This window comes from Neopelma chrysocephalum, unplaced genomic scaffold (genome assembly GCF_003984885.1).
Source record: "Neopelma chrysocephalum unplaced genomic scaffold, ASM398488v2 Primary Assembly neopelma1_132, whole genome shotgun sequence".
Taxonomy (NCBI): Eukaryota; Metazoa; Chordata; class Aves; order Passeriformes; family Pipridae; genus Neopelma; species Neopelma chrysocephalum.
Window position 1 is genome coordinate 2628152 of NW_020897794.1, and position 14067 is coordinate 2642218.

Here is a 14067-nt window from a genome sequence, read left to right on the forward strand (position 1 = left end):
ATCAGGATTGAATACTTGCCATATTTATATTTGATACCATTAAAATTTTAGTGAAACTGGAACTGAATTACATGCACATCTTAAACATTATCAAGTAGAGCAAAATTTTCCAAATCAGTCTTTTGTTTGAAGGTTCATCTTAGAGTGAATGTAACTGGAGAAGCCTGCACAAAGCTGCTACCACCTAAAACAGCCCTGCTGTTGAATTCCAGAAGCTTGAGAAATCTTTGCTTTGGTTTGAAAGACTAAACTTTGTTACGCTGAATGACCAACCAAAAAAGGCTTTTCAAAGGAATGTTACTTTTTTTTTTTTTTTAAGTAACTAGAAGCAAAAAAAATATATCAAATGCTAAGTATGCATCATCAAATAAAATACCTGCACCGAGATACTGGCTAATAACAGTAGCTGTAAGAGGTTACATTAATTGTAGTAACAATTTCTGCATATAACTAAAAGACAGATGTTTTAGTACAGAAGCAACGTTTAACTCAACTGCCAAGATGCTATTTAAAGCAGCAGTAGGAAATTACAAAGTTGCTCTGATTTGTCTGGGACCAAACTACCTAAGATAGGATTAGTTAGACTAATCTAATAGCAATCCTTAAGGCCATGAATTAAGAGTCCTAATGTGGCTTTTCTCTTGTGGCAGAAACCTATTGCCTTGGAATGGCAGTTGTGGTCAAAACTTAAAGAAGCCACTATTGTTTTATTAACTTCCAGCTAAACATGATGCTTAACACTTAGTTTGTTCATATATAAAAATAATGTTAGGCTTTCGAAATAATAGACCAAACTCTTTTGTATGTAAAATACTTGTGCTAAAACTCATGGCAATTGGATACCAGTCTAAACACTCCTCTTACCTAGGATTACCGTTCATAAGTCTGTGGCCCAGGCTTTGGCCATTCCTACTGGTCAGTACAACATCAAAGTACCTACTGCCTCATGAAAGTCACATTCAAGATGGTTCCCTCATCTCAGCAGGAGATAATACCCTGTGGTTGGTACCACAGGTACCAACTACAGTTGAAAAGAGAAAGCAAGGGAAGTCCTGAGCTGCTTTGTCAAGAAAGATTATAAAAATGTAGTGGTTTGTTTAGTGTATAGAGTGCACCCTTTTGGTGCTACACAGACCCCTCATTTATATATGCTCATAAACTAATAATAGTTACAGTCTGTGTCTAGGTACCAAGTGCTTGATGGAGTTTCTTTGCTTGCCTTTTGATAGCTTGAGAAGGTTTCAGGGATCGACACGCAGAATGTAAGTTTTCTGCCATTAGATAGTAATAGTTTGATGTTGCTTGTTGCCTGCAGAAGAACAACAACAAGACTGCCATTAGCAGCATCAAGTCAGTAGGGTTAATCAACTGGTGGTTACCCAAATTGCTGGAAAGCAGATGGGAGCAAGGAAGAGGTCTGGTATCTGTACACTTGCCACTGTGTAACAGTTCTAAACAGCAGCAAGAAAATGTTTCGTTCCCTTCAGTAAGCATAAATGGCAATACACAAATTAAGTACTGCAATACTTTAACTAGCAACAGGAACATTTCTTGTGATATAACCTAATTCATTAAAATGAAAAACATTAGAAAAATACATGGAACTGGCAACTATCATTTGAGATCAAGGTTTGTTTCCTCCTGGAAAAGCTGAAAAGGGAGCTCTAGCACAAACTCAAGGCAATTTGGATACCAGAACAGAAAATCTCATGCAAGACTAAGGGCACCTCCAAAAGAGTTCATTTCACAGTTGATACAGTAGGCAGCCTACAAAACAGTTAGTGAGAGAGCACATTGGATGCATCTACCCATGCAAGAGAACTGGACCAAATTACTTAGTGGCAGCGGAACACAGCCCTGTTCAAAGTCGAGCATTTGAAAATGCTTTCATATTTTCTTGAAAAGTTACAGCAAACAGTGTCTTACACCTATCTTTGTTGCTAAAGTAGGACATCCTATTTAAGGATGTAACTTTAACAAAAGGAGGACTTCCAACTTAATGGATGAAGAAACTAATGTCACAATACAGATCTCAGTGAAGTTAATAGAGGCACTTACCTGGTAATGGTCCAATGAATTGACACTAGAAGTGATGTTTAAAAACTGACAACAAATACCTCCTGTTCCCATCCATTTGGGTGGGATTGCTGTGTTTAAAAGTGCCACCAATAATTAGCAACTGCTGTTATTGTGATAGCACAGTCTTAACTGCTACTGATTGGAGGGATGGAAAAGAAAGGCTGTAAATTCAGACAGCTCTGTCATGCTTTCTGACCTTCATTAGTAATCGGTGAGAACTGAGCCGGAGTGACAAAAACATTAGTACCAGTAGTTTTCTGGTCTGGGATGAGAAAAGCTGTTGTTTGCATAAAAGCGTAGCTTATGGTTCATTGGAAACCCACAAGTATTCATGAATCCACAATTTAGAGGTGAAATTTTACAACTGCACAATGATCAGCTGGAGCAGAGACAGCCACAGTGAACACAAGGGAAGAACCCTGTGGTTCCACAGAACACTGCTTTAAAGCAGCATGAGTCTATAAGCTTTTTTCTCTCTAAACAGCAGATTTTCTCCCCACAGATGCATGCAGGTATAGACAGGGTAAGTGAACAACTACTTTACCTGGTTGCTACTATCTTCAGTTACGAATGAGAGAAACTGTCATATCACTAACAGATGGAAGAATATTAGGAATGAGATTTAGTGAACTTTCAACGGATATGATAAAATTAACTTGATACAAGATTTAACCTATAGTTATCTAGACATGGTCCCATTGGGAAAAATTGAATTTTTGGAATTATGTAGGATTTTAAGTCCTAACCTCTTTGTTGATAAATGTACTTGATGCTAAGCCCTCTCTAGAGACTTTGAGGTGCTTGACATCAAGTGTTCTAAGAGAAAAAGAGGTTTAGGGAATCGCCCTATGACAAGACTTCTGACCTTTAGTTTTTACTCTCTTAATGTCTAATTCAGAATGACATAACTTTCACAAATACAGCAGCCTACCACCTCATGGATTAACCAAGGTGTTTTATAACAGGTTTCTGCATCTGGGTACTATGGATTGTTTGTTATAATTCTACCTAATAAAAGGATTTTTTGTTATAAATGTGCAGACATCAATAATTATGTCCGTGCTCTGGAATTTCCCCACCTCTCCCCCAGCTTGCATTGGCACTCTTTTAGACAGAAGCAGGGAGGTACTGCTCTCACACAAGGTCAAAGGTAGGCTCTTGCTGTGAAAAATCTGATTTCCACAGCAAGATACCTGAAGACAAGGAGAGCATTTGACAGGTTTTTGAAGCTGCAAATCCAACTGCAGATTTAATCTGCTCAGGTATCTTGAAGAAAGAAATTATCTACTACATTACACCTGAGAAAGTTCTGCAACTATTCCTTATCCTGAGTTACAGGGACGACCTAACCTGCAATTGCCAATGTCCAAGTAGGAGGTAACCTGTGCCAAAAGTTGAGGGACAGTTAACAGTATTTACCTCTCCTCTTTCACAATAGCATCATCAAATGCCTGGGACATACGCTTCAGTTGACAAATCCCTGAGGAGACCAGTTCCAACTCGCAGTCATATTCCCTGCAAACAGAATCATCATTACTAAAGATCAGACAGGACAGACTGACTAGGTGACACTACTCAAGCCTATATCCCTGCAGTACCACTCTTGTTACCTCCAGACTTTACCTAGAGAAGTTTAGAGCTGTGGCAATCATGCTCGTACTTTCACTGGCCAACTGCTTCACATCTCTATTCATTCCCCAGACAGCTATCTTCCAGTTCAGACACAGGATTCAAATTCAGCTTCTAGCTTTGACCTTTCTTGTGACTGACCAAAAGAAAAACCTATGCGTGCATTATGAAGTATTTCCCGAGCTCACAACCCTTGATCTAATTTGTGTTAAATCTTTGAGGCAGGAATCTCTCTATAAAGAATTCAGTATAAGCAGAGCTATTCCTGGTATCTTTGCAATACAAATAGCAACTTTGGAAAAGTTAGAACTAAGTAGGAGTAAGATGCATTGAGAGCATTTTTCTTTACTTGGGTAAAGAATCAGCAAAGAATTCAGGTATGTCTGTAGCATCTTAGGGGCACTTGTGCTGAGAAACATGGTGCAAACTTACCCAGTGGGAGAGGGATTTTTAAAAAGTTCCTGTCACAGCACAAAATTACTTTTTACGTTTCAGCTTTATGCAGTTCTCAGTCTCTGTCTATACAGGGACCTAGAACTACCTTGTAGCTATTCAAACAGCCCACACTTTCAGGAGAATAGGACATGAAGCAAACTTCATACCTTGCCTTTTACCCTACCACATACCCTAATCACAGTAATTTAAAAAAAAAGAAAAAAAAAAGGAACAAGGTTTACAAAAGAATATGACTTACATCTTTCTGGCAGGAGCAGGTGATGAATAAGGGCTCTTCAGTGCTGCTGCTCTTCTTGATCTCCGGAGAGAGACAGCATTTTTACCAAGCCAGGATGAGAAATCCCTCCGTTCTCCATGTTCTGACACCCTTGTTGGCCCAAGCAAGGCCCTTTTGCTGGACCTTGGGATGCCTTTGGAACTGGCTGCTGGAGTAACAGTCTTATAGCAAGGGGTTTGAGGTGTAGTACTTTTTTTCTTGGTAGAACTCGTCGCACAGCTTCTGCTGATGGATTCAGCTGGAAAGGTCACCATTGAGTGTACTGGGCTTTGGCAAGACTTCTGTATTTTCTGAAAGAAGCATTAGATACATTAGGCTAAAAGAACTCAATTAGCCTAGAGTTTAGAACCAGAAAGACAAGGAACATTTAAGCTGAATTCCTAACTTCCATTCCCATATCGGGTTTTCTCAACCCTCTGTACCCACTGCATTGGAGGAGTCATTTGCTTCCCTAATCCTTAGCACTTGTCAAGGACTTCAGAGCAGGCATCGGAACAGAACTCCTGCTGCTCTTATGCTGGAACAAGCCAGGCTCCCTAACATATAACTCATGCATTTAAAAATCTCAGGTCTCCAACAGGTTTTGTCAATCTGAATTTATACTGACTATAATGAAGAACTATGATAATTAGTATGGGTATGGGAGAATAAAAAAGAAAAAAAATTCCAAAGTGCTACACATTTCTCAGAAACAATTCTTTGCAAGCAATGGCAACCTCTAGCCACTTTCCTCCTTGTGAAGGCTGCTCTGCTATACATGATGAAATAGAGTAGAGGAAAAGCATTTATTTCATGCTAAAATAATGTTTTCACCCTCCTCCATATTCTGCCAGATCCATAATTTGACTGTCTATACTTTAGGAAAAGATATTAAAGATTTTACAAGTTAATAGCTATGAGGTAACCATTAAGGTGTGCAAGTGTGTGGGAATGGACTCTCTGGAATATATGTACAGAGTTCAGAAATCTTAGTACTGAAGTTGGAGCAAAAACTAAACTCTATCCATGTTCCACTGCAAAGGGAAAGTACCTGGGACACTGTTCCAAAAGCATTTTTTGCTGTTCTTTTAATAATCTGAAGAGTTTGGCACCTCTGTCCTGCTTCCAGACTTTCCCTAGTTGGGGTGTTATGAAAATTCAGCTCTACTCGCTTTAACGGTGCTCGTTTCCTTAGAGACATGCAGATGGTATTGAGAGAACTCAGAGCAGCCTTTCTCTTGAATTTGTCAGGCACAGGGCTCTCATTTTCATCAAAGTCAGCTAGGAGCTGGTGTTTCTGCCAGGCCATTGTTGCTCTGACATTCTGGAGCACAGATGCCATCTTGTTCCAGGTCCTGGTCAACCTTATTTCTAAAAGAATTAAAATGAAAGCAAGGCTTAGACAGAGCAAGGTACAGAGCAGTGTAAAAACAGAAATGGAAACTGTTACATACAATATACTTGATTACACTTGCCTGAAACAAGAAAACCAGAGCTGGGCAGACTTTTACTTGGGCTTTTACTATCGATTCTGTAGCATTGATTTCTACAGGTATTTAAATTTGTACAAGTCCATGAAGAAGCCTTATACTGCATTTCTAGTGCAAGACTCAAGCTTGTGAGGTAGACTGCTCTGTAAGTGCAACTTTTTTGTTTGTGTTTCAGACTAAGATCTGGTATCCCAAATTTTTGCTTTCTTTAATCAAAACAACCTTCCACTGCCAGACAAGTTTACACAGCTGCTCTTGTCTCCTGCCTGACTTGCTGGCTGAAGGTTCACGCTTTATTCACAGTTATGATTGTGGATACATAAGTCCTGAAATAAACAGGATTTTTACTGGCAGAAGACTTCAGTGGGAAGGGCTAAAATGCTAGCTATCTATATGACATATGACAATTGAAACATACATACATATTTTAAATTCTTCATTTTCACTTACTATTGAGGTAGGATACCACTAATGATTTACTTCTAAAAAGCAAGTGAAATGCAGATGTATTTTAGCAATCTGAATTGAGAGTGAATTAATTTTATCAATACTTCATTGCAGATCATGTTAAAAAAGCTGGGAGGTCTCTACCACCGTTATACCACTACTATCTCTGATCTGCTGAGTTATCTCCATCTCTCACAAGCGTCCTTATTCGCGTCAAAAAGCAATAAGGCTTATTGAAACGTTGTAATCCTGAAGGTGTTTGGGATATTAACACCTTTAATTCATTCCTGCACGTGGCACCAGGAAAAGCTACTAATCGGGCAACCGTTCAATTCTGACTAGCTCGCAGCTGATCCAGGCTCCTTTGGACCGCCTGCCAGCTGCCGCTGATTAATTTATGCCGGCAAATACAACTGAGGTGAAACGCCCCGAAGGGAGCAGCTGCCGTCCAAGGGTACACCGATCTGAGACAGGCACTGCACAGGAGAGCGCGGTGCTTCGGTTGGTCCGGAGCCCACGGCGGACTAGGACAGCCGCCGGCTGGGCCCCCGGGTACGGCCGGCGCACGGGGGCCCGGCCGAGCCGCTCTCGCCGCCAGGGCCGCAGGAACCCCGCTCTACTGGCATTGCCTGTGCTCCCCGCCGACAGCCGCGGCAGAGCAGCCGCCCCGGGATAACAGGGCACGGGGGCACGGGGCGGGCCGGGGCGGGCCCGGCCGGCGCCGTTCTTGTGCGCGCCGGGGACGCTCGTAGCAAGCGCGAAAGGCGCCGCCAAAGCCCGAGAAGACCGGCTGGTGGGCCACTCGGCCCTGTACTCACTCAGTGCGTGGAGGGGACGGGGACCGAGACCGGGATCGGGACCGACGCACCACCTCCCCGCAGGACCCGCCGCGCGCGCCGCCGCCACGTTTGAACGGCGCTCCGCCCCTCCGGCCCTTCCGATTGGCGCCGCCGCAGCCGCCGCAGCCGCCGCCCGCCTCCATTGGCCGTTACCCGTCCCGAGGCGCGCGCACCAGCCGCGGCTGGGGGCCGGAGGGGCGGCCCCGGGCGGGTCGCGGCCCGGGGTCTCCCCCGGCACAACCGCAGGGGCTGCGCCGCTACCCCGCCCCCGAGCCCGAGCTGCCCTCAGCAGGAGCGGGACCAGGAGTCGGGCTGGGCTGGGCTGCCGCGTGGGTGTTCGAGAGACGGCTCCTGGTACTTCTGGTAATTCATTGGCAGTCAGAGTCTTAGAAGGTTTTTGTTTGTTTGCTTTTTCTCCGCGGGCTTCTACAACTCTTGTTGGAGGAGACAGCTCGTCTAACTGTCCATGTCGGACTGGAAACCATCTGAAGCAAATCGGGCAGCAAAGAGGGCCAAGTACAGAGAATGTGGCTGCTCAGCAGTGGGGTTTTTGGTTTGGTTTGTTTTTTTTCTTACCCTGGAGAAAAGCAAAACGTGCAAAGCATTTATTTATCTTTAGATCACTTCTACCTGAAAAAATTGCTCCCAAAAAGCTGTATCAGCTTCTCTTTTTTTCCAAATGATTGGGTTTTCCCCATCAAATTAAACTCGGAGCTGACAGGTGAAGACACCTCCATAGCTAAGACTTGGCTTAGAGCTGTGGGGAAGCCAACACAGTAACACTGCAGGATACCTCTCGAATCCCACCACTGGCTTATAAACATACTTTTTACTAATTCCTAAGAGCTCTGGTTTAGAAAAAGTTCCGTGTGATGGTGTTTGTACCCCTTTCTATTCACACACTATAATATGGGTGACTAGTGTAATAAATATCCCTCATTAATAGACATGTTTCTATGTATTGCAGCCCTATGTGCTGTTCTGCTTTCCTTTGTCCATTGGCTTTAGGGCTTCCAGGTACCTGAAGATGCGTTAGACCTTGCCTGCTGTGTTCTCCCCACCCCCAATCTCCATAGTGGAAGCTTCAGATTCTTCTCAATTGCAAACTGCAGCTTGAGCTATGACATTTTAAGACTTGGCTTGGATGTTTGGACATTCATCTAAAGACCTGCAAAACAAAGAGCTCTTAGTGGGGATTTGGTACTAAATACAAGAGATAGAGTCAGGTGGTAATTGGACCCTTGTGCTCATTTTCTAAAGGCTATCTTGATTACTGGGGGTTTGAATTGGCACTTTGGATGGCAAGGGTGGGCAGAGGAATCCCTAAGAATTTTGCTAATTGGACAGAGCATGCGTACAGGCAGAGGGATACTGTGTGACATAACTGTGGGCCAAAAGGGAAGGAAAAGGGCTGAAGCTGAACTGGGCAGTCAGCCTGTGCTTTCATGCCTATTTATAAAATTAAAATAGAAAGATCTGAACCTCAGGGATCTGCGTATTTTCTTCATCTGCTTATGGTGCCTTCGTTGTTTCCATCCATTTCAAATTTGTTATCCAGCAGGACAGCATGTGCAAAGGAGGAAAGGTAGATTGTTTGGAGATTGGCATCACGTGCTTTTGAGTTGCATCTTCTTGTAGTCTTGTCAGCCAATAAGCCTTGATTTTTGGGGTATATCATAACAAAGTGTCACTAGGTGTTTTTCCAGTTTCATCCCCAAAAGCTAAGGAGAGATTTACCAAGTGGACAGAGTTAGACATGTGCATTATAGAGATGGGAAGTAAATACATCCTGAATTTTAGCGTCTCTGCAAAGGTACTAGCAGAACACTAGCTTTGCATGCTCTTTGTCTGTTTGCAGTCAATTAATACCCTGATATGTAAAAGGCCTCACAAAAACAAGCACCTAACAGGCCAGTGGGATGCTGTTTGTGTTTCATAGCTGAAAGCATAGAGAATGCATCACTTCCCTTCTTAAATGTTTATTGCTCAGACCCTCAATCCACTCACCTGGTTGGTGAAAAATGACACGACAAGACATACAGCCTGCACCTGACTGGCAAATCGTGGCCTGTATTTCTCTGTTTGCCTTTACATATAGTCAGTTGTCATGACATCATGAATGTCATCTCTTTTTTCCATGGCAATGGCTAAGCTTCACATAGGGAGGACTCAGAGGCAGAGAAAACAAATCTTTAGAGGGAGACTGTGTGAGCTGGAAAAGTGTGCATGAAGATGAACACTTGCACAGTCCAGCTTTGAGAGTGGAACTGGTAACTTCTTGCATCATGGTTGTTTCCTTAGGTGGACTTACAAAGACTTAGTTGGTCTTCTGACTTGCCAGCCTATTCCCTGTCCACTAGACCACAAGGACTGAACATCCTGCTTGAACCAAGTGATGGAACAGCTTAATATTGCTTATTATACTCAACAGGAATTGTACCTTAATCTAAGGCAGGGTACTAATTGTCATGGAATTGTACCCCAGAAGGCTATGAAAAGTAATTTGTGCTAGTTTTGCACTGACAGTCCTGTTCAAATGTATACAGCCCAAAGAACTGGGTACTTTTAGACATTAGGCACAGTCCACAAACCATGATCAATTAATTACAGCTGATGCTAACCAAAGGTTTCTTAGAGGCTGTGGCTGCTCTACCAGCAGTTGATACCATTTCACTCTTTAACTAGACTGAAGGCAAAAAAGTTAAAAGATGTGTCCTGTGCTTGTACTGTGATTGTTCTTCATTCATTGTTTTTTTCTTTTGATTTAGGTTAGACTATAGTTTGGACCCAAGAGCTTGTTTGACCCTGACAGCTAAAGTACAGAGGCAAAGGAAAGGTTGTTGGTTTTGATTGTGAAGAAGCAAGCTTTCATCCATTTGCTTAGAAGCCTATTATGTTGGGATTGGCAAGAAATCTACCCACAGCTTTCTGCATCTAGGTTTGACTCAACACTCAGAAGAGAAGTAAGAAACGGTCCTCTCAATGGAAGATGACAATGAACCTGAGCAAAGCTCCTGGGCCCATCTACCTGATGTCTGTCTGAGGCATATCTTCCATTGGTTAGATGACAGGGACAGGTCTCGGGCTGCCTTGGTCTGTAAAAAATGGAGTTGTGCTATGTACTCTGGATCTCTCTGGAGATGCAGAACCATCACATTCTATGGCCAACCATCAAGGGCACGCACATTGGAGTTTCAAAGTGCATTGTGGTACACCAAGAAATTTGGCAAGTATTTGAAGCACCTTGAGGTCAAGTTATCGAATCCTTACAATACTCCCTTTATCAAAAAATTTCAAGTGACTATGAAAGGTCTTCTTTCTCACCTGGGTAAGTGTAATAGCCACCTAGTATCCCTGAGCATCAAGTACCTAGAATTAGACTGCTTGATCTGGAAAAACGTGGTCAGGGCTCAGTTTATCAAGAACTTAGCTACCTTCCTGAAAAGAATGAGCAAACAGCTTGATTATCTCAACTTAAAAGGAGCAAGAATAACTTTGGAAGAAGGCTGTGAACTTCTGAATTCTCTGAGCAGCTTGACAAATAGAAGCTTTATATCTGAAATCAATATTGAGGATTTCTTCAGTCTCCACCTTTCTGTCTACAGCAGTGCCTTGTTCCACCAAACTATGTCTAAGTTCCACAGCCTGACCATCCTGACTTTCAACTATAACTGCATCTCTGATGAACTGCTGGACATCCTGCGGGAGCATAGCTCTCATTCTCTGTGCACCTTGAATATCAAGTGTCATATCCATGACCCTCATGGGCAAGTGGTCTCGGGAATGTCATGGGCAAACTTGGCCAAGAGAGCCCCAAAACTGAATGTGAACTTCTTCTTTGAAAGAGTCATGAAGCATGATCACCTAGCCAGGATCCTGCTAGTGGAGATCCCAGTTAGGAGCATCAGCCTACGGAGCTGCTACTTCAGTAACCCAGACTGGACAATGAGACCTACCCTCACTAACCTTCTCCCAGCCTACTGGCATGGTCTGCAGGTAAGGGAAATAGTAGTAACATCTTACTGCAGTATCACAAAGCTAAGCAAAGTAATCATTTAGGCCTGCATAACAGCAGTCAGCAATAGAACTTCCTGACAACTTCAGTTTCACGTTCAGAGGGTGGTTTTCCATAAATACAGTGTTCAGCTGTAGTGTAGTTCATGAAATTATCCTTGTCCAGTTACAATTCCCATTATGCTATCAAGCCGCTCCATTTTGGCAATGCACAAATGTCCTACAGCACATATAAATTAACTAGTGGCCATATCAAAGCACTTTGGTGTCACTGGGGACGTATCACCAAAGGTGTGCAACAGCTGACCCATGTAAATGAGCATCAGGTCTTTGCATGCCTGAGGGAAGCATGTGGCCTTACACCTAGTGGTTGCTGACAGCTTTCTTTAAGCCCTGTTTCATTGCAGAGTTTCTGGTGAACACCAGAGATCTGCAAAGCTCCCTAGAAACCGTCTTTGGCTCTACTCCCATATCTAGGATAATTTCCAATATGTCAAATAAGATCATGACATGACTGTGGGTGTAGCATCTTCTAATGAATGCACAAGGGATCACCCCATCTTAATGGGAGAGTGAAGATTACTGTAGCACATATACTGTTGTCATAATGCAAAACAGATTCTCTGCTAATGTCAGGGTACAAAATTGATCTGCTAACACTCACTTTTGTTGGTTAAATTGGAAAACTATTTGTTGAATTCTAGTTACTGCACTCACAAGCTCCGTTCAGTAGTACTAACAGTGTTCATTCTTTTTCAAGAAATTAACACTTGAATTAAACAATGACCATGAGTTGCTGGACAATGAGCTGCTACAGCTTATCTTATCATGCAAGAGGTTGTTATTTCTGAAAGTCTGGGCATTTCTAAGTGTCACCTTTATGGAGAGGCTGCTACAAAACCGTGCAGAAAGGAAGTGCATTCTGACTACCATAAAGGTAAGACTTTGTGCTTTAAAAGTCCCCTTCCCTTCCTCTCTCCAATACTCAGAGAAGGGTTAAGTCCCCGTGCCCATAGAAAGGTCACTTACAGAAATGTTAACATAACTACCTTCCCTACACATTATAATGAGCCTGGGAAGCACTCACAGAAATGGGGCTTTCCAACCTACTTAGCCATGTACAGATACTATAGAAGTTTAATATGAAGTTCCAATGATTCCACAAGTCCTTCTTGGACTGGCATTCCCTCTGTCACCTATAGTTCAAGCCCACTCCCACTTCTAGGGATTCTCAGTCACCTCTCAGGCTCAGTGCTTATGTCTATGCTTAAACTGAGGCAGGTGGGTTGAATGCCACTAAACTGCAAGAAAGTATAAATACAGCTCACTCTTTAGGAATTGTGTGTTGAACTGGGGCCAGGCCACAACTACAGCTGGTGTAAACCATGCTGACATGCTACTTTGTGTGCTGTATTCTGGATTCAGTAGATCCTCACAGATCGGTGCAGATCCCAGGAATGCATCAGTTCTGGGGGTAAAAGGAACCTTGCTCTTCCAGTGTGAATCGACACAGGCCGGGACAACCAAAAACCCAGCTAAAACACAAAGAGTAAATTTATTTTCCTTCCCTTGCTAACCGAGGAATTCCCAAAGCAACCCCTGGGCTGAGGCACACAAGTGGAGACACAGGCATGGTTAAACCCGGTCCCTGCCAGAGGCCACTGGCTGCTGTTCACACTGGGTTATCAAGGGCTATTTCCAGCTGCAGTTGAGCCTTTTACAATCCTCCTCACCAGTCTTCCACTTTTAAACCCATTCCTCCCAACACCTCCCAAAAATTCTTTGCCAGGAGATGATGCTTTCAGTCAGTTTGGAGTGAGAAGAGAGTAAACCCTCAAGATTCTACTCAAACCCAAGCAATCTGGCTTCTTTACATTCCTGATTAGTCACAGAGGCTTCTTCTTGTTGTGAGCTTTAATGGGCTGAGCTTCATGTATCTGTGAATCACGACTGTTGTTTGTGAATACAGGTCAGGATTTACACTTCCCAAATTGACAGCACTGAGGAGGAGCGGCTGTTGGCTGATATTTACAGGAAGTTCAAATACCTGATTGACTCAGAACTTAATTATTTTGTCATCACCTACCCAATGGTGTAAACCACAGCGAGAGAAGAACACCCAGTGACATTTGCATTAACGGATCCTTCAGAAGGTTTTAGTAGGAGATTTGAATCTTCACAGCAATGCCTCTGAAAGGGAGATACCATTACAGCAAGAGAGAGGCAAGGGACAATTTTACACTCCATGCATTAAAATATTGGACTTGGGAACTGGCCTCCTGTGTCTCCAAGCATCATTTATTCTTGCCCTTTTTTGCTTTTCCTTGCACGAACCAAAGGAAGCAGTGAGCCCTTTTCCATCTTTAAAGGCATCTCTGGTAAAAAGAATGCCCTCCTCTTTTTTCAGCACTTTCATTGTAGAGCTTCAAACACTTTACCATTGAAGCATCTCATCGTTTCCATTTTATGAATAGGGAAACTGGGACATGAGGTGAGGAAGCGATTTACCCAAAGTCAGCCTTGACTTGATCTTGATTGAGATGCAGTCAGATGCATTATCTATTGTATCAGCCTACCTCCTGTTAAGTTTGACATACTGCCTAGTTCTTAGCAGCAGATGATAAGAATAAAACGTACCATGGCTAGTCCTGAGATTCACCCCTCCCACTTGCCTAGCTTTCCAACAAAAGACTTTTGAGGAGACTCCTGCTCTAGCTTGCACAGAGCCACCTTTTGCCACCCTTCAGGGGCAAAAGATACCATTGGTTACACATGAGAGAAAGAACATGGAAGAAAGGGCATTTCTTATTATTCTGGAATTTTATTGCCAAGTGGAAAATTTCATCAGATATTTTAG

At 42.9% G+C, this 14067-nt stretch overlaps 2 protein-coding genes across 5 annotated transcripts; one reads left to right on the top strand and one right to left on the bottom strand.

The window, feature by feature from the left end:
* Nucleotide 1: 1 nt before the first annotated feature.
* PIMREG (PICALM interacting mitotic regulator) lies at nt 2-7332 on the bottom strand. Of its 2 annotated transcripts, XM_027698801.1 has the most exons (6): nt 7176-7332; nt 5472-5791; nt 4403-4731; nt 3499-3594; nt 2624-2670; nt 1273-1309 (listed from the first exon to the last, which is right to left on the bottom strand). In XM_027698801.1, exons 2-5 carry the CDS (start codon nt 5760-5762, stop codon nt 2640-2642), a joined length of 747 nt encoding a protein of 248 aa, XP_027554602.1. In that variant the 5' UTR covers nt 5763-5791; nt 7176-7332; the 3' UTR covers nt 1273-1309; nt 2624-2639. The 2 variants fall into 2 exon arrangements, with proteins under 2 accessions (XP_027554601.1, XP_027554602.1); XM_027698800.1 differs by lacking the exon at nt 2624-2670 and having other exon boundaries at nt 2-1309; nt 7176-7330.
* Nucleotides 7333-7370: 38 nt separating this feature from the next.
* Nucleotides 7371-13486, top strand: FBXO39 (F-box protein 39). Of its 3 annotated transcripts, none has more exons than XM_027698794.1 (4): nt 7371-7559; nt 9965-11192; nt 11971-12147; nt 13180-13486. In XM_027698794.1, exons 2-4 carry the CDS (start codon nt 10179-10181, stop codon nt 13306-13308), a joined length of 1320 nt encoding a protein of 439 aa, XP_027554595.1. In that variant the 5' UTR covers nt 7371-7559; nt 9965-10178; the 3' UTR covers nt 13309-13486. The 3 variants fall into 3 exon arrangements, with proteins under 3 accessions (XP_027554595.1, XP_027554597.1, XP_027554596.1); XM_027698796.1 differs by having other exon boundaries at nt 10135-11192; XM_027698795.1 differs by having other exon boundaries at nt 7371-7525.
* The last annotated feature ends 581 nt before the right edge of the window (nt 13487-14067 follow it).

What these genes read in the sequence shown, in the direction of transcription:
- PIMREG (XM_027698800.1), bottom strand. Translation starts at nt 5,762, where the DNA reads ATGGCATCTGTGCTCCAGAATGTCAGAGCAACAATGGCCTGGCAGAAA. An exon ending in CCTGCTCCTGCCAGAAAGAT is followed by an intron (nt 3,595 to 4,402) that starts GTAAGTCATATT and finishes TTCTGTTTGCAG; the next exon opens with GGAATATGACTGCGAGTTGG. An exon ending in GCTATTGTGAAAGAGGAGAG is followed by an intron (nt 1,310 to 3,498) that starts GTAAATACTGTT and finishes GTTCTTCTGCAG; the next exon opens with GCAACAAGCAACATCAAACT.
- FBXO39 (XM_027698794.1), top strand. Translation starts at nt 10,179, where the DNA reads ATGGAAGATGACAATGAACCTGAGCAAAGCTCCTGGGCCCATCTACCT. An exon ending in CCTACTGGCATGGTCTGCAG is followed by an intron (nt 11,193 to 11,970) that starts GTAAGGGAAATA and finishes TTCTTTTTCAAG; the next exon opens with AAATTAACACTTGAATTAAA. An exon ending in GCATTCTGACTACCATAAAG is followed by an intron (nt 12,148 to 13,179) that starts GTAAGACTTTGT and finishes TTGTGAATACAG; the next exon opens with GTCAGGATTTACACTTCCCA.